Raw genomic sequence first — 25436 nt, 5'->3', positions numbered from 1 at the left:
TCTAATTGTTACCACTGAAATTCACCATATGCATTTTACTGGATATTAATAAAAATACAATAATAATGAAAATAATGATAAAATAATGTTTTACAAATGTTTTTCCATAAAGTACATTTTAAGCTTAATGATTCATATGTGTTAAATAGCAAATGCATTTGGAAATAATCTTACAATGTGATTGATTGATAACTTCTTAGGACACTTCCAAGTTATAAATACATTCAGATTTATACTTCTTGTTACATATATCCTGAATATGTAGATGAGATTTAATGATCCACTCATGATCCATAATTCACAGTAAGTGGTCCACGAAAACTTCATAGATAGTAGATTGAGTATTTTCAATCTGAAGTTTAATTATACAGTGCAAAATTGAGATCAGAAGGGAATACAATAAAGAAGCAACTGGGAAGAATCATGTATCTTGTGCTTTCTCTGAAATTACATATTATTGCCTGTAACAATATATAAGGAATCATTTCCAAGTTGAGTTAGTTACATTATTCTGGAAAAAAAAACCAAATAAACTATAGGATAATGTGCAGGGTAAAAATGTGATTTTATGTGAACATTAATATGATGGGCAATTTTTAGAAGACAGAGAAATGCAAATGACAATATTCATCTTAACTGAAGTTGGCTGAATTTTTCACAGTGAATGCGTTATCTGAAAAATTTCATTATTTGAGTTATAGAGAATATATCCTACATTCATAAGAACTACTAAATGCCTGTGCAAGGTCTTCTAAAAGTGTTTGCTATGACTTTTTGCTCTCTGTGATGTCTGCTAGGCTTCCAAATTACAAAGTATTTTTCTGCTTCCAGGAAAAGTAGTTACAGATTTTTAAGAAGGTGTATAAAAATCATGAATGATAATAGGGAATAATAGCAAGTGAGTAATGAACATTTATGAATATTGTGTTCACATGTGCATACACAGATTTGTAGAAAAGACAGTAATTCATTAGAGGAATAAAGGAAAAAGGGAGATATTTGCAACTAGCTAATAACATGGTTTAGGAAAAAGTCTATGAAGAATTAAGATAAATATTTGCAAGCACTGTTTGTTTTGGCTTTTTTCTTCTTCCCAACAATTAGCTCTGAGATTAACAGCATATCTCTTATTTTCAAGTTGCTATAATTGTAGTTGTGACAATGGTGTACTATAGCCTCTGTCTTTCTTTTCAGTTTTATGATCTGCAACAATACAGAAAATTGTTCTCCCTTTGTAACAGCAGAATATACAGAACTTGTTTGACAATCTGGTTCACACAGTTAGCAAACTGTAAAGACAAGTTTTATACCTAAAAATTGTAATCTGCTTTGGCAAGGCACAAAGTACTAAAACCAGTCTTCTTCAGTTACAAATTTTAAAGTTCTTTGAACTTGAAAGAGTGCGTTCACAGTTTCCAGGTGAAAAATACTTATAAATGGGATGAGTACTTTCTGTTATCCCAGGAAAAAGCAACTCATATATATCATTAAGAGTCCACCAGTCAGATGAGGAAAAGTGATGGGTTTTTTCTGGGGGGGTTTTGTGTGTGTGTTTGTGTGAATATGTAGTCTCTATGTCTGGGCATAGCATTTTTTTAGTACGTTTACTTTTGAGATAGAAAAACTGGTAGAAATACTGGATAACTAAAAATGAACCTTTAGTTTTGGATTAGTATTTTCCTTTGTTTCCTGAAAGCAGACATATTAGATAGGATTTATTTTAATCTTTTCAGAGATGTGATGCTTCTTTTAGTACAAGTGCTCAAACACAGATATTACCAAATTAAACCAAGTCTTTCCCTTGCAGCCATCCACAGAGAAAGAAAGAGCAACCATGGGGATGAACGGATAGTAGTTCAAGGATGAGACCTCTGGAATAAAACCAATAAATATTTTCATTGGAGAATTTCTATACTTAGAGTTATGCTTCCTGAAATTCCTGGTGAAACCCTGAAAAGGATATAAATTTAACAAAGTATATTTTAATACCTTCATATTAACTACTGCTATAGAGAATTATATTTACTAATATTTATATATTAGTATTATTATCTTTACTGTATTTCTGCAGAGGAAGAATGAGTAAGTCCTTGTCTGGTTTTTCATTTGAAGGAGAAGTAACCTCTAATGGCACAGGTTCATTGTGTATGTCAACAGTAATATTATTAAAGTGAAATCCCCAACACATTTTTTGGGCCTGAAAAACTGGTTTAAGTTTAGATTCATGGAAGCCTGAAGTCCTGAGGAGTTAATTGCGGTTAAATACTAAGCTTTAAAAATTAATTGTCTTTTCTTCTGCAGGAATCTTTCATTAATTCTTCCAAGTACCTCATATTTGTCAATGAATTTTCTAATGTTCATGTTGATACACTACACGACATTTACTGTTTAAGTTATAAGCTGGTTGCATCAGTTTTCTGAGAAGAAAAGAACATTTTTCGGAGAAGACCATTTGCAATGCATATATCATGTGCTGATGGTATTTCCAGCTATCCCCATTACAATGGCATGCAGGCCACTTTGTGAAAAATATGTGCCTGGTGTTACAATGTTTCTATTTATATGCATCTCTCTTACAGGTGCTTTGGTTCCATTTCATCATTAGCTTCTTTCCTCCTTTCTTCTTTCTTGTTTCTTGCCTTTTTCCAAGTTGAAAGACTAGTTTTTACAAATATCTATGCATGGCCTTCACTTTACTCAGTGATACTGAAGGTAACAGGAATACAAATATAAAGAAAGTTTAAAAAAATGCTGAAGTATTTTGCTGCATCTGACTTCATTTCACAATAAATGTGTCTGTAAAATTTGGGCAATTGATTTTGGGACAGAACTTGTTTTTGTAGTTGGTGACCGTAAATGTTTCTGAAAACTGCTGAGTGTTCAGCAGTTCACAGTATTACACTCATTTTCTATTAAATATTATGAAGTTTCATATTGTTAACTTAAAAATAAATGTCATAAATCATCTTAAACTCTTCTGCTTTGTGATCAAGTGTTTTAGGCTTTCATAAAAAAAATTCCGTAGCAGAGCATGTAAAAGATAATTAATATAAAGCATTGATATGTATCCATGTAAATAGTAATCAGCATGGCTACTCCTTGATTAAAAACTGGGCAATTTTCCAACTTTTTAAAATTCATAGATACAGAGTAATTTGCTAACTTGAAGATGTTTTCTAAATTACATGGTCCATAACTCCATACACATTGTACCCTAGCAAACAAGAAAAAACCTGTAAGCCAAACAACAGTTTTAATCAAAATATGTAATGCCCTTGGTTCATGTCTCTGATGCATCACTGGAAAAAAAAAAAAAAAACCAAACAAAAAAAACAAACAAAAAACCAGATAGCAAAACAGATCAAGGATCTGTAATTTCTACATAAAAGTGATCCATTTAGAGAAAGCACCAGCACCACTGATCACTTACTTTGTTTCTTATGAACATGTCAGGAAAAAGAGACCTCATATTTGCAGTGAGACTTATGTGTTCCTGACTTAAGCTCATCAGTTCAAAATTATCAGGTGCAACCTTTTGGGAAGAGGATCTATGAAGAAGCAGCCAGTGTGTTAAGGTGCTCTATCATCAGCCAGGCTCCTATGGGTTACCACACACGATTACTATATTTCTTGTAGAAGTCCTAAGGAATATCTGAAGGTCAAATTAATCATCATTAGTAATCAAAAGATAGAAACAATAGAATTCAAGGATCCTTCAGGACACAAGAATGTGTGCATTCAGGATAATGACACTGAGGAAATGTAGTTAGAGGAGGGAAAGTGGTGAGCAAAGTGTGATGGATGGTTGAACAACTGACTGCTTACTCCCCAGCATGCTGTGCTTTCAGCTGCTGAGCTATCTTAACTCATAGATTAGCGACCCTAACTCAATGGTAGTCATTTATTTTTGGTGATATTTATTGCAAGAGCATTTTTTTCTCTTTGATTCTGTCAAGGTTACTGTATTATTTAGGTTTATGGAATCAGTGCAGCCAGTTGTAAATGTTGTAAGAAATGGAAAAAACATACTGCCAAATGCATGGAGGAACTACAGAGAAACCTTTCCAACAATTGTTGAACTATGTTACCTTCATTGCTGTTACACAAACACATAAGATATGTCAGAAAGGCAGGTTACCATTCCCAGAAATGTGATAAAGAATCTAACACAAAAATAATTGCATGACATCTTAATATTTTCAAATTCATCAATACTTTTTTTGGATTTTTTTATGTCTCCTTTAAATGCTTATCCAAGTGTACAAAAAGTATTTAGCCATAGGTTTTTGAGCTAGAGATAAGACTAGTCACATAATGCTCAGTATTTTGATGTAGTCCTGCTTGGGAAAAGCAGCATATTTTTAAAGTGCTTTCCAACTTAATGAACAGGTTTTAAACATGATCAGAATCAATTTTGAGTTGCTTTTCCTCTGGATGCCAGAAATTACATTCCAATAGCAGTACTAAGTACTTGCTTAAAGCATTTGCAGTTGAAGGACTTGTTTTAAAGTGAAAGATAAGGCTCTACTTCAGCAAAATATTGGGGATTCTTTGCCAAACAAAGCAAATCAGCTCCTGCAAGTGGATTTTATATTTTATTAAAAAAGAAAAAGAAAAAGAAAGAAAAAGAAAAAGAAAAAGAAAAAGAAAAAGAAAAAGAAAAAGAAAAAGAAAAAGAAAAAGAAAAAGAAAAAGAAAAAGAAAAAGAAAAAGAAAAAGAAAAAGAAAAAGAAAAAGAAAAAGAGTCTGACTGATATTAGCAAGTAGTTTATCCTGATGTTAATTCTAGGAGCTCATCAGGCTTTTCCAGCCTTGTAGGAAACACAAATAAAAAATAAAGCTGGACTGGAAAGATAGCTGCACTGACTGCAGAGCAGATGGTTGAAAATGTACTTGTGTTTAAATCACTTGACTTGACAGGATGCAATCTACAATATTGCATTAGTGCAATTTGAAATATTATTGTTGCACTTATTTTCAACTTCTTTCAGCAATTCACATTACTTAAATAAATGTCATATTGTTCAGCCTGATTTGTTTCCGGTTGCTTTGGATCAGTGGCACTATGACACTATGACATTGTCAATATATTTTTAAAAAATTACCTTTATATCAAGAAGGTTCATCTCTAGTGCCATACTAAAAATAATGCAGGTAGCAAAATAAAAAGGATAAATGCATTGGCTGTATGTGAAACAAATTACAAATGAGAATGATCTTTAATTACATCACTGTATTATAGCAGTGAGAAATCAAACCAAGACAAATACATACATATATATACATATAGATACTTTTTAAAGAAACTTTCATTCCTACAGGAATGAATATAGAATAGACCCAAAGATGACCTCATTATAGACATAAAAGACAATTATGGCATCTTGATACTGCTACAAACCAATCCCTACTACTGTAAACATTCTGACTGTTATTATGCATTTAAGTTGCAGAACAGTTTTTCATCCCTCACAGAAAGTGATGTCTATTTATGAGAGAACTGTCTAAAGTAAACATTTTTTTTCATTTTATTAAGAAAAACAATGATGGAAAAGAAAAGGCAGCAAGAATTCCAGTGTCCTAGATTCTCTTCCTCTTATAAATTAATGGAGTGTACCTAATGCATTTGGACTTATAAATGGTATTCTACCTGAGAGCTGAGCAAGTTATAGATTTTATGCCAAATAAATCTTCCTTTATTCTATTTTGTGGCCTTAACACTGATGTGCCTGTACTGTTACCTCAAGGTATTACAAAATGGAAATATTGTTATCTGGTTTGCATCCTTTAAGCTTTTAGAAATACTAGATATAAAGTTGTTGCATTGTCTCCAGAGTCAGATCATTTTTTGAAGTGTATATTTTCTTATTGCTGAAAAAAGTGAATAAATGGATAGATGTGTGTATATGAGTGTGTGTTTCTCTAAGAATGTAACTATATAAGAAATAATATTACATTTATAATGCATAGTTTGAGCCCTCTCTTAATTTCCACAAAAATAGCAAGCAGTACTTTTCTTTAAAAAGAAATGTTAATGCTCGAGTTATGTTTAAACCATATTAGCACAATAAGCATCTTTTAAGGGGAAAAAAGTGATTATTTCTTCAAACATTGGCTTTTAAAATTTGCTTATTATTCAGTTATGTAGTCTATTTATTGCTTTTCATTTACGACAGTATTCATTTACAACTTCCAAGTAAACTTGGAAATGAGAGGAAAATATGGATTATTGTTACCTTTGTTATTATAAGAAATAATTAATCTCATTTGTGAGCAATATATTTTTTCCGAGAGGTCTTGGTATTTACTGAAGACCAGCGAAAGCAGCTTTGTCCTCACATTTAGCACAATACAGATGTGCAAGAGAATGTTCTGCTGAGCCATCAAAACAGAACATAGGTGTCACATTATTATAGGCTTTGTATAAAACATCATAAACAGCTCCCAAATGTATGAGCCAGTCTCTGCTCACATAGCTGAAATGACTTTTGCCATCTTTCCCTTGACATATGACAAAGAATGTGAAAAGCTGCTATTTTTTCTTGTCTTCTAAAGCATTTGTGTCCTGCTGCACAGCCCTTCCTGAAACTGTTCTTTCAGTGTCACCAGTTACAGTTGCTGTCATTCCTTCTCACAGTCTGGTCATTTGCCTCAAACAGAAAGATATAAAACAAAAATACAGCCAGGAGACTGTTAGCATATTATGATAATGGTTTCAAATTTGGTTTAGGGAGCATATAGTCTTTTGTGGATGATGGTTTGTAGGTGCTAAGGGAGAGATCAGAGTAAATATTCTTGTGGGCTTCCTGACTTAACATCTGTTATGTAGTTACTTCAGGCTTTGGGAAAGTAGGCTCAGAAATCTAGCAGTCCTTCAGTGCATTAATGTGCATTAATGTATAGTATGGTTTTGGCAGTATTATAGTACTTAAACAACTTAATCTTCCTTCTGCTAAAAAGAAAAAATATACAAAGAATTTAGATACATGCTGGCATGTGAGCATTGCTTAAATAATTATAGAAACTGTTAGATGTGAAATGAAATTTGTGCATGGCTATAAAATATGTGATGGCAGGCAAACAGCTGGAATTCATGTAGCTTCATATATGTTAAAGTATGAATATGCATTATTTTATGAGACTCCAAATCCAAGTATATACACAGATATCACAGGAAAATGTTTAAACTAATCATCAGATTGGAAGGGTTCCTAGATGACTTAGGGAGTAAGCATAAACTAGCTTTATGGCTTATAGAACAATTAATATCTCCCACATGCACATATTCTAAATCAAAATACTGGAATATACTAAAAGAATACCCAAAATTAAGTGGAGCTGTGGTGGTAAATATACATAATTTACTTAAGGAATACATCTCAAAAAGAATATTATGTTTAAAGGAATTTTAAATTCATAGTACATTCCGGTTTTAGGTCATTTGAAAGTACAGAGCTGAGACCCATCAGACAGCTTTGTCTTTCCTCTAGTGTCTTCATCCATGGCCTACCTAAATTAATACTTCCATATTTGACCTCAGCTAAGAGGTCTTGTAGGTGAGCCTAACATTACATGCTTTGATCTGAAAAGCTGTAAGTTGCAGTCCTGGACTAATTGCCATGGTTAAGATCTGCAGAGATGCAGTTTTCTTGTTCTTGATAAGGAACTGTCTGCAAAATTATTTTCCTCAAAGTAGAGGGAAACTTGCCATTTCTGGACAACTCCCAAAAAACACAACCAACCAAACACTAAAAACAAACCTCTTCCCCAAACCCCTAAACAAACAAGAATCTGCCTCATTTTCCTGTCCTACAGGAGAAGGAACAGTATTAAAGCATATTACTGTTATAGTCAGTACGATTTTGGGATATTACAGCAGAGCTCGTCTTTGTCCTTGATTATGGTTGGAAAACTTTGTCAGTGCTGTGCAATGCTGTCTTTTTGATCCATAATTTTGTTTAAAATGCTAACAGTATAGCAACATTGCACAACAATCTTTTTTAATGCCATTCATCTCTTTCCAACATTTGATAGTCTGCTATGTGTGGATTTACTTCATCTTTTTCATTTGGTCTCACACCTATCCTTCTGGCTTTTCACGCTGTCTTTGTTTAATGAGAAAAGAAACAGATTGCTAACATCATACATATCTACATCATAAGTAAAGTATTTATGTAAGGGTACAATTCCAGGTGCTGCCTATAGTGAATAAATCTGGATAGTATGGTCAAATGTTTCCCCTCTATGATGCCTTTTTCCTACATTTTTTTCTAAGAACCAGCAATGGAACATTTTAAGTAAGACTATAGCAAGGCAGTATTTATTACAGCAGCAATTTGAGGGGAGCTCAGAATGTTAACAAATACTAAACAGATTTTTCATCTACAATTTTGTAAACACTTCCATCTCATCATAGGAAAAAAAACTTGAAAATAATTTTAAAGTCATTATTTTGGTATCTTTGAAGTGAAATACTGTTATTGTGTTCAGCAATACTAATTAAAACTTAAATTGCCTTAAATTTAATTTATTTTCAAAAATATAAATATTACTTGATATTGGAATGAAACTTTTTGCTTTGCATTAAAGAAAGAGTTCCAATTAAAAGGGGCTTTTTTGACCCAGAGAAGATACTTATATTGTTCATGTATTTCAAAAGGGCTTTCTTTCTAATTGAAAAATGAGCCAAACTACTGATTGTCCAGACAAAATTTAAAAAATGTGATTGAAGTTATGCTTCAGCATAGTTATGAGAGCACAAGTTTATTAAGACAGGAGAAGTAAGCATGATATATTTGGAAAGTGCTTGGAGTGAAATTTGTCCATCCTTCATGTTTTGCTGCTTTCTCTGTATGATCTCAAAGGAGAAAGCCCACCTTGTCACTGTACTGCTCAGTGGTTCCCTCCAGATGCAAATAAAGAAGAGTTAGGTATCTCATAATATAAGCTATTGGTGAAATGTTTTAGTGCTTAATATCTGATTTAAAGTCTTTTAATAAATCTCTGGGCTACTGTATATTTGGTGGGCCATTCCATGCTGTGGATGTTTAAATCTGTTTCAATATATGGTTATGCCTAACTTGCAGTTCAGTGAGCATCAGAGCCTGATCTCCTATGTGTCTGTAAGATAAGACCTAATGCCTTCAGTCTGAGCATCCTTTACCTTCTCAGTAAAATAACCACCCTGTTTATCCTCTATGCCCTCACCTACCTTGAATGATACAGCGGCCTGGGCAAGAAGATACATTGCTTTTACTGGTGAAAAGCTGAGTGTATTGGCCAGTGTCTCTGCTGCCTGGACAGGGAGCCTGTAGGAGTTTCACTAGACTCCTCAGGACCCCAAACTATTTAATGAATGCACAAACTGTAAGATCTAAACTTGACTCAAATCTTTGCTTTTCAGTCAAGTTAATTTCAAACTGACCTCTGGATTCACAAGCTATTAGAAAAGATAGGCAGGCACAGGGCAACAGTATTGTAGAAGCTTATTTCTGTAACGAAGTAAGCTAAAAATTGTTCATTTAGTGTATGCTTAAGTCTTTTGTTGTTGATATGCAAGTAGTAATTAACATTTACAGTACATCCATAATAATACTCTAATACATTTAAGGTAATTGAAACAGTGGAGTCTAACACTGAGCCTATGTGTGTTTAAAACATACTTTTAAATTTGGTTGGATTTGGCTTTTTCACATCATGGAGTTTCTGGCATTTATTTCTTTAGAAGTTTATAAAAAGAGAGACTTAAAACTGATACCAGTACAGTGAATGATTTGCAGTGAAATCAGATTAAGAGCTTGGCATTCCAGTTTATGGTAAGTGCCTGCTTTATCTTGAGTTTGAAATTTATTGCTTTTTGTTATGTTTCATTTTTTTATTTTTGAATTGGATAAGTTTAGTTATTGCAAAAGGAAGACTATTCACAATGGTTTGGGCCAAATATAGTGCAGTCAGATGGTATGCAGGTTTACCTAAAGAGCTTTGACAACTTCTTAATCTTGATACGTAGCACACCATCTATTCTAGTCACGGGCGTTTAAAATACATATAATGCATGTCATGCTAAATTGCACACTAGCTGTTTGTTTAGTATGGATGTAATTACACCATAAACTGAATTGCAGTTGAAACTGAAAAATGAATCTGCATCAGTATTTTCAAAGTTTATAGGTCTTTATGCTAAACCACATCTTAGATTTTCCCAGACAACCTATAGTCATCTTACTACCCATTAACACTCTTATCTGGATGAGGTAAGGGAACCTGAGCTTCAGGAGCCAGAGATTTACATTCTGATTTGATAATTAAAGTCTATGTGTAGTTTTAAGTAGGGATCCAGGACATGCTGCAGTATTAAGGTCAGTTATTAGTTTGCTTGCCTGGCAATTTCTCCTGCTCTGTGGAGTTTTAATATCTGTCTCATACTTTAAATTCTTCAGTCCTTGCACTTTCAAAACTTCCAGTGACCAATCTAAGTATTGATTGCTTGTGAACTGTAACAATCCCTCTTGCTTGTCTGATGTCTTTAATCTTTTTATTAATCTCCATGACTAATCAATATTTATATTGTCAAGGAGGCAATATATCCACATCCAGGCTTATGTGTCTGCAAACTCACAGAGAGTGTTTGTAAGACAAATTGGTATAGAAACAGCTGAACATTTTCTGGGATAGAAGAGGAAAGCATTCCAACATATCCTAAATTCAAAGACCTGTATGATGTAGTTACCTGTTACCTGTTAATGTATTTTCTTTCTACCAACAGGTCCCATAAGCAGCATTTTGGTGAATAAGTATGGTAGCCGGCCTGTGATGATAGCAGGAGGTATCCTGTGTTCATTCGGAATGATTGCTTCCTCTTTTTGCAATAGTGTCCTGGAACTTTATCTATGTATTGGTGTCGTTGGAGGTAAGAATCCTGTTTAAAAAAGTTTATTCTATTCTATTCTATTCTATTCTATTCTATTCTATTCTATTCTATTCTATTCTATTCTATTCTATTCTATTCTATTCTATTCTGTTACGTTACGTTACGTTACATTACATTACATTACATTACATTACATTACGTTACATTAATTATGTTTATTATATTATTTCTAATACTGGTCTACCAATGAAACCTTGCTGATCAAGAACCCACCGTGCAAGGCATTGTACAAATGCAAACCAAGAAGGTAGCAAGATCAGTTCATTTCAGCTACCTGAACTATCTAATTCTTTAAATTAGCTGGTATGATGTTAAATAATTTCTTAGGATATTTCAGGAACAACTGAAATTATTTTATTCAATAAATGCTGTATGTATGTACTGTTCCATGCTGCACTGTAATTATGGTATAAAAATTGATTGGCTCATGACAGCACTTATTACAGTCATTTGTGTAGAATTTCGTATTCATTCTTTTAGCTTTCAGTCATATTGCACTTCAAATGGGGTGGCAGAGGCTATCAGCATTCTACTAAAAATGAGAAAACTAGTACCAGCTTTCTGTAGGTTTGTATGTACATATACTCTCACAGAAAAGTATACCAACTTTCAGTTCAATAGCTTTCTGTTTAAAATTCCCCAGTGTCAATCCCCAAATAAAATTATTCATATATCATCAAAGGCCTGGATATTGCCTAAGGCAATGAACTGAAGTGATCATAAAGCCAGTAAATTAAATAACCTCCTTATCAAAAGTTGTGGAGGTTATTTTTAAACTACCTCCTCAGAATAAAGAAGGCAAGTGAGGTGAAATATTGGTAGGTAATAAATGAATGGGATAATACTTGTTCCTATACTCAAGCTCATCTTTCTTTATGTTTGGAGTAAAGGAGTCCTTTGTTCATTTATTATTTCTTAAAGCTCTTATTTTTTACATCCTAAACTTGGGGCCCACTGAAAGAACAAAGTCAGGATGCAGGAAGGGGCCTATCAGAGAAGAAAACTTCTCTCCTGTACCATCCAGAATATGCATAGCTACTTAGACCTTACTGCCTAGATGTCTTAATACAGAGAGAAGGCCTAGAGGTTCAGCTTATAGACTCAGAATCACAGAATCACAGAATCATTCAGGTTGGAAGAGACCCTTGGGATCATTGAGTCCAACTATCAGCCCTACTCTGCAAAGTTCTCCCCTACACCATATCCCCCAACACCACATCCAAACGACCCTTAAACACATCCAGGGATGGTGACTCCACCACCTCCCTAGGCAGCCTATTCCACTGTCTAACCACTCTCTCTGTGAAAAAGTTTTTCCTAATGTCCAGTCTAAACTCCCCTGTTGCAGGTTAAAGCCATTCCCTCTATTCTATTCCCTCTATTCCCTTCTATTGCTAATTACCTGTGAGAAGAGACCAGTACCAACCTCTCTTCAATGTCCTTTCAGGTAGTTGTAGAGAGTGATGAGGTCTCCCCTCAGCCTTCTCTTCCCTAAACTAAACAGTCCCAGCTCCTTCAATTGCTCTTCATAGGATTTGTTCCCCAGGCACTTCACCAGCTTCATTGCCCTCCTCTGCACTCGCTCCAGCACCTCGATATCCCTCTCGTATTGAGGTGCCCAAAACTGGACACAATACTCCAGGTGTGGCCTCACCAGTGCAGAGTACAGGGGGACTATCACCTCCCTACTTCTGCTGGTCACACTATTTCTAATGATGTGGATGGGTGGTCTGGTCCCATGTATGTCTTCTACATCTCTTCCACCTTTAGTAGTGACTTCCATACCTGGGGAAGTGGAGCTAAATGTGCTCCTAAATAATTAGCCATTTTAAGCTCCACTTTTGTACACAAGTTTGGTCTTAAAGGGCTGGAAATAAGAAGTGAGGAGACATGCATTTAAATGCACCCTACATTCATTGTAGCTGAGGTGACATTTAATAACTTTTGTGAAATGAGGCAAGAGAGAATTGCATTATAGCTTAGTAAATATAAAAATGGTGAGTCAAGGTGCTGATACCATCATTCCTCTGTGATTCCCCTGTCTCTGTCATTGCTGAAACACAACAAGGAGTTTTGGCTTTTATTGCAGTGCTACAGGAGGAAATGGCAGAATGCCACCATGACACAGTCTTGGCATTAACACATATAGACAGCAATGAAGCTGTATTTCATTCTCTGATGCTAGTTGGTTTCTGTCTTCATTGGGAATCACTGGATTAGACACTGGTCATTTTAAAAATAACTTGAAAGAGGGGTAATATGTTTTTCAGTGCGTGACCTACAATAATACTGTCTTTTATGTGTTGTTTAGGTATGGGTTTAGCATTCAACTTACAGCCTGCCTTGACCATGATTGGCAAGTATTTCTATAAGAAGCGTCCCATTGCTAATGGATTGGCCATGGCTGGAAGTCCAGTGTTTCTGAGCACGTTGGCACCTCTCAATCAATTCCTCTTTAATGCGTTTGGCTGGAAAGGAAGCTTTCTCATTCTGGGAGGACTTCTTTTGAACTGCTGTGTGGCTGGGTCACTTATGAGACCTGTTGGACCGAAAACAGTCCCTCCTGTGAAAAAAGATGTTGAAAAAGGCACAGTAGATTCTACCTTGAACAAAAACAACAAGAAGTCTTTTTGGCAAACTATGAATAAATACCTAGATCTGTCCCTCTTCAAACACAGAGGGTTTCTGATCTATTTGTCAGGAAATGTCATTATGTTTATCGGTTTCTTCGCTCCGATAGTATTCTTGGCTCCTTATGCTAAACACAAGGGAATTGATGAATATTCTGCTGCTTTTTTGCTATCTATCTTAGCCTTTGTAGACATGTTTGCTAGGCCTTCGATGGGACTTGTAGCAAACTCCAAGTTTATCCGGCCAAAGATTCAGTACTTTTTTAGTTTTGCTGTCTTGTATAATGGCGTCTGTCATATCTTGTGCCCTCTGGCAACAAATTACACTGGCTTGGTGATATATGCTGTATTTTTTGGGTTTGCATTTGGGATGGTTAGCAGTGTTCTTTTTGAGACATTGATGGACCTTGTTGGGGCTGCCAGATTTTCTAGTGCGGTTGGACTTGTCACCATCGTGGAATGTTGCCCTGTGCTCATAGGCCCTCCTCTAGGAGGTAAGAATCTCTTTTATTCCATTTTTTCAGGCATTATAGCATTATCTTGCAATTTATCTTTGAATTAATATAAACATTGTTCTTAATGTTATTTAATGTTTTGCTGTGACTAGGAATGTACTGTAACAGCAGTGCACTGCATCAATTATCTTTGGGCTTTACAGCTACAGATCCACGTGAGAATCTAAAGGCATACATTGCGTGCATATGCAAGAGAGAGATTAAGAACATATCTTTACTGGCCCATAAATCCAGGTGATAAACGTATGCTTTCCTGATAGCATGTAGTGCTAACTTTGCAACATTCATTTATGTGTATTCAGCTCCAATTTCCCACAGTTCTTACTCTCTTGAATTGGTCGAATCCACGCGTCAGTTTTTGTGAAGATCTCACAGAGTGGCTTATAGTTCTTCTAACATAGTGGCAGCTAGAGGAGCACTTGATTAAATTTAAAATAACAACTTTAGTTTGTCTAAATGGAGAGGATTGGCATTTCCAGAGAGAAGAATCAATCCAGCAGGGAAGTGTCAGAAAGGGCAGAGGCATCCTCAGCAGCCCAGACAGGTTGTGCGTATGGTGGGATTCCAGAGCGGTGCTGTGGAGCGTTGCGTCCTGGCATGATTTCACACCACAGCCCTTCTCACAGCCAGTCCTTTAGCCTGTTTCTATAGCCAACAGATACGTGTAAGTCAATTCAGAGTGTGAACTGACTGAAAGATGATAATGTTGCCAACTTCACTCATTTGAGTGTAAGAGGAACTTAAAGGGAACATAGGTGTATAGCTTGGACTATACTCATAACTTTTGGGCTTCTAGCACCAAAAATGGTGAAGAGTCTTATCCAAAGTATTTTGTTTGCTAACTTTTTAGTCAGTATTTAGCAGTAATGTTAGTAAGTTTTGTAATCTTATGCTTTCTGACAAGAGACTAAAGAAACAGATGCTCAAATTTTATTGAAAAGTATTAGTTAAATGTATGTGTCTATGTTGCAGTGTAAGCCCAACAATATGAAAATATAAACATAATGAGATTACCAGCCTTGTGAACATACACTATACCCACATAAACAGTGCCACAAAAGTCAGCAAGATTATGTATACCTAAAACCATTTATACATATCAAAGTATTTTAAGGATTGCTGTCAGCACTTCTATGAAAATAGCATTGTTGAGTGAAATTTTAAATATGCCAAAACAATTCCACTCACTTCGGTACAATAATATTTGTACAAGTAAATGTTTAATAGTCCTTAAGATGGTCCATATTTACCTCATCTTTTAACGTACCAATTCATTTTGGTAATGGTAGAACAAAATATGTTATTCTCACACAGACTCTTCCTGTGCCACCTAGTGGGGGGACTGAGCCTGTGACCACTGGAGTCCAGCCTTTCCAGTCTGGTTCTGAAATCAACATTAATATTAACTCTAAAGATATTAAATTTAATATTTATGGAGCAATAGCATGCACAACTATTTATTTTTCAGTATATTAGCTTTTCATGAGTTTTGAAAAGCGTGTTTGTGCTATAACTGTATGAATAATTGATTTACCTTGTTAAATAGAGACAACAAAGGGGATGAACACATGGAAAAGCTAAATTCCAGTTTTGACTAGTTAATATCCTTTAAAATATTACGCTGAAGTAATGCTAACACAGAATTTCATTTTTAATCATCAGTTTTATGAGACTGCTCATTGATAAACAGGAAGTTGTACTATTTACACTAATAGGTGAATTATACACTTGTAGTGCTATTTGAGTTTTCTAACGCTAGGTTTGTGAAATAAAGAAAAGACTAAAATAATTTGATGACTTGTAAATGTGTATCAGGTGAATAGGCTAGCATTATGGCTTCAACCCAGTAAAACCATCTAAATACATACTAAATTGAAGTGCACAGGTTATCCTGTGAATTTCAGTGATAGCATAGCAGAGCTCAGAGCTAAATACTTGGATATGTACAAATGTTGATTTGTGAGTTGGGAAAATTTAGAAAGAATGGCTTATATAAGTGGAAGAACAGTTATATGTTACTTTCCTTGTCATGACCAAATTAATCTCAGAGGTGTGGATGTAATTTTTAGGTACAGGCTTCATAGTTTAAAACTCAGCAGTTGAGCATGGTAGTTGAAGGGACAAGCCTTTCTATCTCTTTCGCCAGTCACAGGAAAGAAAAAATGAAAAGCAGGCAGTTGATGCACAGTGACAGCAGCCTAAAAAGGCACATACCTCTTCATCCTATTGTCTGTATGCCGCCTCTGTGGGTGTCAGACAGTCACTCCAAAACAATAGGAAACAAAATTAGGAGGTGAGTAAAATAAGGCAATGGAAGAATGAAAATGAAAGAACTAAAAACTGTCTGTCATTATTCGTTAAGCTTTACTTTGTTCTTCAATATTTTATCATTGTCAGTGATTCCGATGACAATTGCTACCTTGACTAATACAGGTTTCGTTAGAGTTCCACTGTATATGTTAGACAATTTGAACATGTTGAAAATGCTTTTCTGCTCCAACTTCCAAACCAAGCAATATATAGGTACTTCTCCTAGGGAGAGATCTGGATCATATCGGGGATGCTGTTCTAAAGAATCTTTTTCTCTCTTCTTGTCTTTGTATTTCAGGTTGGTTAGTGGATGTTACTGGTGAATATCAGTACATGTATTTTGTCTGTGGAGTCATTGTGATTGTGGCCAGCATCTGGTTGTTCATTGGCAATGCCATTAACTACAGGCTTTTGGCAAAAGAAAAGAAGTTAGAAGATGAGAAGCAGAAAGCACAAAAGAACGCTGACTCAAAGGAAGCAGAACCATTAACAAACAATGAGAATGAAGATGCTGCCAGCAGAGCTGATAAAGCTCTTGAAGATCCTTCAGAAAGAGAAACCAATATTTAATCTGCAATATAGCTCAGAAGGCAACATTTATGACTGCCATTAGAAACATGTCTTCAAGACACAGGCCAGGTTTTGTGGTAATAATGATCAGTCACAATATTGGATGGGAACAGAATTTTGCCTCGTGGCAAGACTCTAAGTTAAATTACTATCTAGAGTTATTTATTTCAGTGATACAAAATTGAGATTACAGAGGTAGTGATGCCATGCAAATGAGTCCATCAAACTATGACTCTGGACAATCAAGAGTAAGGCAAACCAGACTATAAAGCCTTCTAGTGACAAACAGTTTTGTTTCAAAAGTATATCTAATCCAAAAGTATTTCCTACTCTTATTTGGGAAGATACTTTGTGTTCATCTTTAGAGTATTGTTAAAGTCTGTTGAAATAATCTGCCCAAACTGTACTTGCCACTAATATTAAGAAGAATATAAACTCAAAGATTTGTTTAAAAAGAGACAAAGTACCTGAGTGAAGCAAAGCACACTGAAACTTTTTTCTCTTTTGTATGCCCACTAGATCAAAAAGATACATTATGTCTGTATAAACAATTATAATATGGATGTAAAAGTTAAGGCTAATAGATGAAAAATTGGTGGGTAACATCTCTAAAATACAATAAACAGCTGAATTACAATTTATTCCAGAAGTTGTTTCCTCCTGTGATAGCTGACTATATTGTACTTCAACATATACGTTTGAACACAAAGTACATTCAGACCTCGCTAATTCAAACTAAGCTAAAATCTGCCTGTACGTAAAAGGATTTAAAACCCAGATTTACATTGCTAATATGAGTGGCAATTAGTTTGTTTGAATTATGTATTCCTGTATGGCTGAAGGATCTGGATTGGACTGTGAAGCCTTCTCCCTAAAGGGACTAGATTCAGAAACTGCTGATGGTAAATGGATAATTGCCCTTGGCTTTTGTGGTCTCAGTCAGTTTCATGGCAATGACTTCAGAATAGATGCTTGGGTTTATTGGCAAGTCATTAGTTGTTTGATGGTCTACTGAAAGGATAGTTAAGGTCTTTGCAGACAGGTAACTTCATACCAGTTCTCACCTCCCTTTCTTACATATTTAGTGAAAAGCGACTTCTTTTTTGTATTGACATATCATTTTTGTGCTGGATATTTGGTCTTGTGTCTACAATTTCACACAGACACTCATTTCAATTAAAATGTACACAATTGTTCCTCTTCCTTTAGGCAAAAGAAAGCATAAGTCTCTGAATTTACTTTACAAAAATCAGTAAACATTGCACTTGAAATCTCAAAGTGCAAGCTCTGAAGGTATTAAGTGAAAATATTTCTGTTCTATTTGTAGGTGAGGAAAGGTACTATTCGTTTTGGAGAGATGCATATAAATGCCTCAGAAATTGTGAAAATTAAGGGTCTAATTCATAAAAAAATTATGCACTGTTTATGTAGGATACACATACACTCAATTCCGGGAAAAGAATATCATTCATTTTAGCCCTCTTTTAGATCTCAAAAAGTTGGAGATATATTGGACAGAGAGCTAGCTGTGTTAAACACACTTTGAAGTGCCAACAACAAAACAAAAAATTAATAGTAAAATCTAGCATATATGGGAGTGCTTTTAAGAAAACCATTTCTTAATAGTAGTGTTTATTTCTTAATAGTAGTATTATTATTTTCAATATTATAAGGATTTTGGTAGTTCTTGCTTCTGTTTTGCTGGTTTATCGTCAATGAAGTTCCACAGTAATGCTGAATTTTTTCATTATCTCAGCACTGTTTTGGGGGAGAAGCATCATGAATCTACTCACAGCATGGCATAGAAATGAATACCTACTTTTTACCTAATTATATGCTGGAAAGCCAAACATCTTCTACAAGTCCTGTAATTTTATAGGTGCATCGGCAACAAAATATGTGCATTTCAGAGTTTGGGGAGAAAATATGGGTTATATGCTCAGATTTGAGCAGTGAAACTGTATAAAGGAGAATGATATAGTCCAAGTAAAATGAATGATATAGTCCCAGTTCCTCTCCCAGCCCCCAGCTTCGGAGAAGAAATAAACACATTGCACCTCCTTCCAAACTGTAGCCCTGCCAGCACCCCATGAGGTAAAAGCATTGCTCTTGTTTTGGCTATACAAACATACAGGGTGAATTCCAGGATCTGTGAAGGTCCTATGTGCCTAGACCCAGAAAGTCATGAGGAGTTTCATAGACACTAAGCTTTCATACAGTGAGGAATATCAGTTATAAATACTGGATTATGAAAGATGAACTGAAATTTTAGCTAAAGAGTAGTCATCAGGAACATCACTCTGCTCTTGACAGCAAGTGGTAGAAAGGCAGAGATTATTTGAAAAGAGATGAATATATAGGCTGAACCAAAATGACTGAGGCAAAATTCTAGGTGCTTATTATCTCTTTGCAAAAAACAGCATGATTAAGAATACAGGATAGAAGACAAGTGTCAACTTGATAAAAGTTGCAGTTGAGTAAATAAAGGAAAAAAAAGAAAAAAGGCGATAGAAAAAGGTTCTCAGGAAACATGCAGGCACTTTACCTGTTCTATGCAAGATCGCAGAATACGATGTAACATGGCATAGGAAATAAGGGACAAACAAGGTTCCTTGAGCCATAGACACACCTGACCACCAGTAACAAAAATTATGTTACTATCTCAGAGGAAATAAAAATTTGTGTAAACACAACCCTCTGCAGAGATACTACTCTTTCATCTCTGGTCAATTATGTTAAAATGTAATAGGAATGAAAGAGCTGCTTTACCACCACTCACCAGTGTGCAATTTTTAATCCCATAAAGTGGAATGATGTAGCAGGCAACTGGAGCAATATGCAGTAGGAACTGAGTCAAGTGAAACATTTTCTTACACCTCCTCCATTACTTTTCCTCTTAATACTAGCCACAAAATAAAACCCATCAGAATACTCTTGATATTACTGAGTATTAAAGAAGTTAAAATCCAGAGATCAATGAAGAAAATTGGAACCATATCTATGCAAAAACTGTCTGGAATTAAAAAAAGTGTCTTCCAAATAACAGGTCCTAAAGGGGCAATTGCCTCGTATAGGTAGTTCATATTTCTAGAAGTAGTAATAATAATAAATTGCCTTTAATCAAATCTATACTGAGCAGCAAAGTAGTAAAATTAGTATAACTTGCCTTCAAACCCCTGAATATCACTCTTTCTCGCACTGAGCTGTAATTTGTACTGCAAATCATTTCATCATTACATTTCTGCTTTCAGGATATACCATCTCTCACAATTCCCCTGGTTTCTTTTAATTACCTCACCCCCAGTGTGGACCACTGCAGGGTCAGGACTAAGAGATGCCTGTGCCCTACAATGAAGAAATGTACTCTCAAACTTCAGGACATACCACATGCATCTGTTATGCACTATGGAGCCTGTAGTCTCTGTCAGTCAGTGCAAGCAAATCCTTAATTGGTCTTAATCTCATTTATACTTACATATACTTCATCCTTTTCATTTCTCTGCCACAATATCACTGAGCCTAATTATCATCTTGCTCTTATGTGATCAAGCAAGAATTGATTGCCAAAATGCCAAAATTGTAAAATTAGTAGGAAAGGGAATAACATCAACAATATTTTTCCAATTAAACATCAAGGTTAAATTTCTAGTAATTTCAGAGCACACATCCAGATACTTTTATCTCCTTAGGGTTTTTTGACATTGTACTCTCTAGAAGCTGGAATGTTTTCTGTATTGCCCTTCCCAACTCCAGAGAAAGACTTCTTACCAATAATTCTCAGTGCTTTTTCAAGAACATATTAAAAGTTCACCCTTTCCACCTCTCCCCATTGAACTGGAGTTGCAACTGTTGCTAGTTCTGTATTTCTATTAAGTTCACAAAAGCATCTTTTTTATGTCAAATGCTGTAGCATAAGTAGTCGGGCTACAATCCTTTTATTTCAGGAGTGCGATTTGTGAACTGTTTTGACAGAGTTAGGGAAAGTCTTATTTTATCTTCAAATAGACTTTTTTTTTAAAAATGATGCTGTCCTTTTGAGAGAAAGTTTGACTTTACTTACCGCTGAAGTGAATGGCAGCACTTTCACTCACATCATGATTCAAAATTCACATGAATTTTAATGTGAATCCAGTGTGCTTAAAAAACATTTGGCAGTGTGTGCATAATTGTTCCTCCTGGAAAACTTTTATTCCTCTGAAGGCTCCCTACCCGCACCCCCCACCCCATTCTCCACAAAGAATTTGGACCTGGAAGGTAGTGACTTTTTTAAATGCTTTGTTGTCATTCTCCTTCCTCAAATGCCTAAGCAACATTTTTTAACTTGCTACTTTCAGGTCTGGATGGTTGTGAGTATTAGTGGGGAGGTATTATTCAGATATATAATAAGCTACAGGTACCATATACAGCCAGATTTAGGGCAGCCATCAGGATTTCACTAAAGAAAGCCAGTTACCACTTTTATAGATGAACGTGCTGTAACTGATACTGACAATTTTGCCTATATCAAAATTGAATCAAGGCAACATTTGTTAGTTTCTCTATAGATGACTATTTTTCTACTCACAGAGAGGAATATAAAGGGAATTTTAAAATTATTTTCAGAGGTGACATCAATTTTAACAAGGCTCTGGATTTTTTTGGGGGTGGGTGCTTTTCTGATATTTGTGCACATATATATATATAGTAAGTGTTTGCATGTATTATCACCTTTCTGATCACAATTTGCATAAGCATTGCTATGTAATTTCAACATAATTTGCATGTTGTTATTTTGCAGTTCAAATTTTTCTTGTCATCTACCTCTCAATTGAAGTTTGGAAACTTCCACGGCCCTGGAAGAATACAGTTAACCAAAAGCATAATGATAAAAGCTGTACAGACTATTAGTCTCCCAAATATTTGAAACAACTTACAGTTCTATTTTTAAGGCAGTGCATATTTATGACCAAATTTTATATCAATTCGCATAGCTTTACTAAGTCTAAAGACTTAACCCATACCTCTGTAGCTTTTATGTCACTGAACAGGTATAAAAACTCAATGTATCATTTAAATAACCAAAGTCTACTTACTGCCCTTTCTGTGAGATGTGTGAGATGCTGGCCCTCTTTGGCCCTCTTTTTTTTTTTTTTTTTTTTTTCATTTTCTTTACATTTCTGAGTTAGTGGAATTAAATGAAAGCATTTCATAGTTAATACATCCAAACAGTTTTAAATAATATTTTGTGTTTTGCATCCCTGAAAAAAAATGTTTCTTTGGTTTATAAATGATACAGAATTTTAGCTTGCTTTGCCTTTTGTGGGGCAGTTGAGGGAGATGGTCACAAAAGGTTGGATTGGGGCCAAGGAATAATGATTGTTCTTGATATGTTCTTTACAAAACCAGAGATGATTGTTTCTTCAAAGATATTCTTTTTAGACTGCAAACCATTCTTGCCTTCTGGGACCCAGTATAAAATCCACTGAAGCCAACATAAAAACCCCTATCAAAGGCAAAGAGCTTTATCAGACATCGGAGGTGATATGGCTTCAGTGGAGGCTTCAGCCTTATTTTCTCCATATCAAATCTCAGGAGTATCAGATATAACACAGCAAATGCAGGATTTGTTGCAAGTGGCATATTATTCCTAATGAATCAGTCCCTAAATTAACGCACAATATGTATTATTTTAATAGTCTATGTAAATAAGACAAAAACAAAACCAAAACACCATAAACTCTGAGTGTAGATTATAAATTATAGAGGATCTATTGTAATAAATATCCAAACAAATCTGTTTAACCCCAAAGGAAATCATCTATTTCCTTTCAAGCCTTCCTTCAGCAGTTTATTATCTTCATTTTTCTTATTTCCAGAGAAAATAGTTTATGTCTTTTGGGAATGTATATATAGACATATATATAAGGCAATATATATGTGTATGTGTGTATATATGTATTCCCCTATATATAAAACTCTAATTTATATATTATATATATTTATGTATATATAAAATATATATAGGGTTTTAGAGTAAATTGCATACTGTGTCTGATAAACAAAACATATTTGTAAGTAAATAAAATACTTCAGCAAATGACAGATAAATTTAGTGGTTTTCTGTAAGAGTATATTTTATTATTTTTCAGTTTCTGCTGGTTTTATTTATAGTAGAAATCCATCCAGAAAACTGCAATATTACATAACACTAGTATTTTAACCATGACTCAGTTCAAAGTATCCTAGGATCACTGAGAATTTTCATTGTTGTTAGACTTTAAAACCTACGTTGTTGGTGGAGGGGTTGAATGGGTGTTTTTTGTTGTGGAAATATTAACTAGATCTCTGAACAGACTGCAACACATAGACTGAGTTTTCATCTATTGAGGATGTATGACATATCATACTAAGTATTGATGGACATGATATTCTTGTAAAAAGTATGGAAAATGAGAATACTCAAGGCCCTGCAAACAAAATTCCCATTAAATTATTATGGGAAACTCTACAGAACACTAGGCTCTAAAAACACTGACAATTTTTCATACCTTTTCCAGGTTTCGGGTTTTTTATTTTGTCTGTAAGTAGTCAAGTCCGTGAGAAGTGTACATTCGTCTCTGACTCTTTAAAAGTTCTAACTTAAAGTTATTGAGAGATTTTTTCAGAGTGGTACATAAAACACTTACATAAATACCCTTCCTGAAGTGTGACATAGGTGCATTTTCCACTTATAGCCTACTTGGAAAGTTCACTGTACCTGCAGTCTACCAACAGAACTTGGTATTGCTATGCAATAATTAAACATGCAGTAGCCATTGTTCTTGACTAACAAATTTTTGCTTCCTTTTTGTATTTTGCAATACTGTACAGTTTTTACTTGAATATATTGGCTAGATTTTTTTTTTTTTTTGACAATCATTCATTAGCTAGAGGTGCTATTTATGTTCCAAAGAGATCTGGGTAAATGATAACATTCTAGATGCCAAATTCTTTTTTTGACCTGACAAAATTAATTGTTCATAATGTATATTAACCTTGTAAAATGCTTACGCACAGCATTACATTGTATTTAAGTGCATTTTTGCTCATTAACTTCTATTCCAGGCTTGTACTAGTGTCTAATACGTCAAGTTTGTCCATATATATTTATGGAAAATTACAATGAAAAATGTGTATGATAAACAATTGGAAAAAAAAAAAAAAGAAAAAAGAAAATAAAATTTCCAAGTAAAGTTTCTGAAAGGATGTAAATGCTGTTTTGTTAGTCTCTTTAATAGTAAATTATGTACACTTTTAATCTATGTATTTATTCATATATGTATTAATTGATTCACTATTTAAATGTGGCTAAGATCTCAAAATCACTTCTTCTTGCATACAGAAACAGAACTGGAAGATTCCTTGTGTAGGAAAGATACTAGCAGCAGGAGAACATGCTACCAGCCCCTTGCTGTTCCTAATTCCACCATAATTATGATGTAATCTCATATGCCATATGCCATACGTCATACTCAAATGCCATCTGGACACCCAGGATTTTTCCCCATTACTCTGTTTGAAATGTTTTTCTACATTCCATGTACATGCAATATCATTTTTTTACCACTAATACTCATTTTCACAGAGAAGAGGAATTTATCCATATGGCTTGAAACAGTGGATGTAGATAACTCTATTTTGTCTTCTTCTAAGAGTTCCCAGATCTTATATATTTGTCAGTTGACTTAAGGTTATGATTGCTTTTTCAATACGCCACACCCCAGTTAAACTGGTGTTTATTTATTGAATGTAATTGGATATTTAAAATTAGAGATATTAAAGAGATATTAGGGATATTATTAATATCAGAGATACTAACATCCTTTGCATGCTATCTACACAACTTTTACATAGAAGCACAATAAGCTGCTAGGAAACAAAGGTGTAAAACATGAACTATTGAATAAGAAAGAAATAACATTTTCTGTGAAAGCAAATGGTCTTTATTTTTATATTTCTAATAACTGTAAAATCTATTTTCAAAAAATGTTATCTATAATCTCCTTGATATGGAAATGTTGATTCAGCTACCAGAGTATATTTAGATTTTGTTTAGATTCTAACCCCTTCTAATATTTACATATTTGAGAATTTGTAATATTCATAAATAATCCATTTTCAGGCATTGGCCAAGCAAAAAAATAAAAAATTATAAATACGTAGTGGTAAAATTGTCCCTTTGGCACAGGGAACAAGGTGTGATATTTTACCCTGCTCAAAGACATCATTGATATCACTTGCATGCCTAAAGCTACATTGCCTCACTCAATCTGGTTGCATGACTAAAACACATTGCTGAGTAATAGACACTGAATTCAGAAAAATCATACCTATTCCTGAGGTTTTTTATTTTCATGGTTCAGTGGCAAGATAGATGGAGACCTCAATCTGTAGTTTGTCTCTAAGGTCAGCTGTTACTATGCTTTCCTACAAATGGTATTTTCTTCTAGTAATGGGCCCTTT

General features: G+C 34.6%; 1 protein-coding gene across 6 annotated transcripts in view; it reads left to right on the top strand.

Moving 5' to 3' along the window:
- The window catches only part of SLC16A7 (solute carrier family 16 member 7), an 87637-nt gene extending 63452 nt beyond the window's left edge, over positions 1-24185 (top strand). For 4 of the 6 annotated variants that reach the window (XM_074827366.1, XM_074827362.1, XM_074827364.1 and 1 more), the window contains 3 exons: positions 10766-10909; positions 13242-14054; positions 16684-24185. In XM_074827366.1, coding sequence (XP_074683467.1) covers positions 10766-10909; positions 13242-14054; positions 16684-16955 — 1229 coding nt within the window. In that variant the 3' untranslated portion in view covers positions 16956-24185. Of the gene's footprint in view, positions 1-10765; positions 10910-13241; positions 14055-14167; positions 14310-16683 lie in introns of all 6 variants that reach the window. The other 2 variants (XM_074827368.1, XM_074827367.1) reach the window with 2 other exon arrangements.
- Positions 24186-25436: the final 1251 nt, after the last annotated feature.

This window comes from Strix aluco, chromosome 5 (assembly GCF_031877795.1).
Source record: "Strix aluco isolate bStrAlu1 chromosome 5, bStrAlu1.hap1, whole genome shotgun sequence".
NCBI lineage: Eukaryota > Metazoa > Chordata > Aves > Strigiformes > Strigidae > Strix > Strix aluco.
This window is presented reverse-complemented; position numbering and strand designations above follow the sequence as displayed.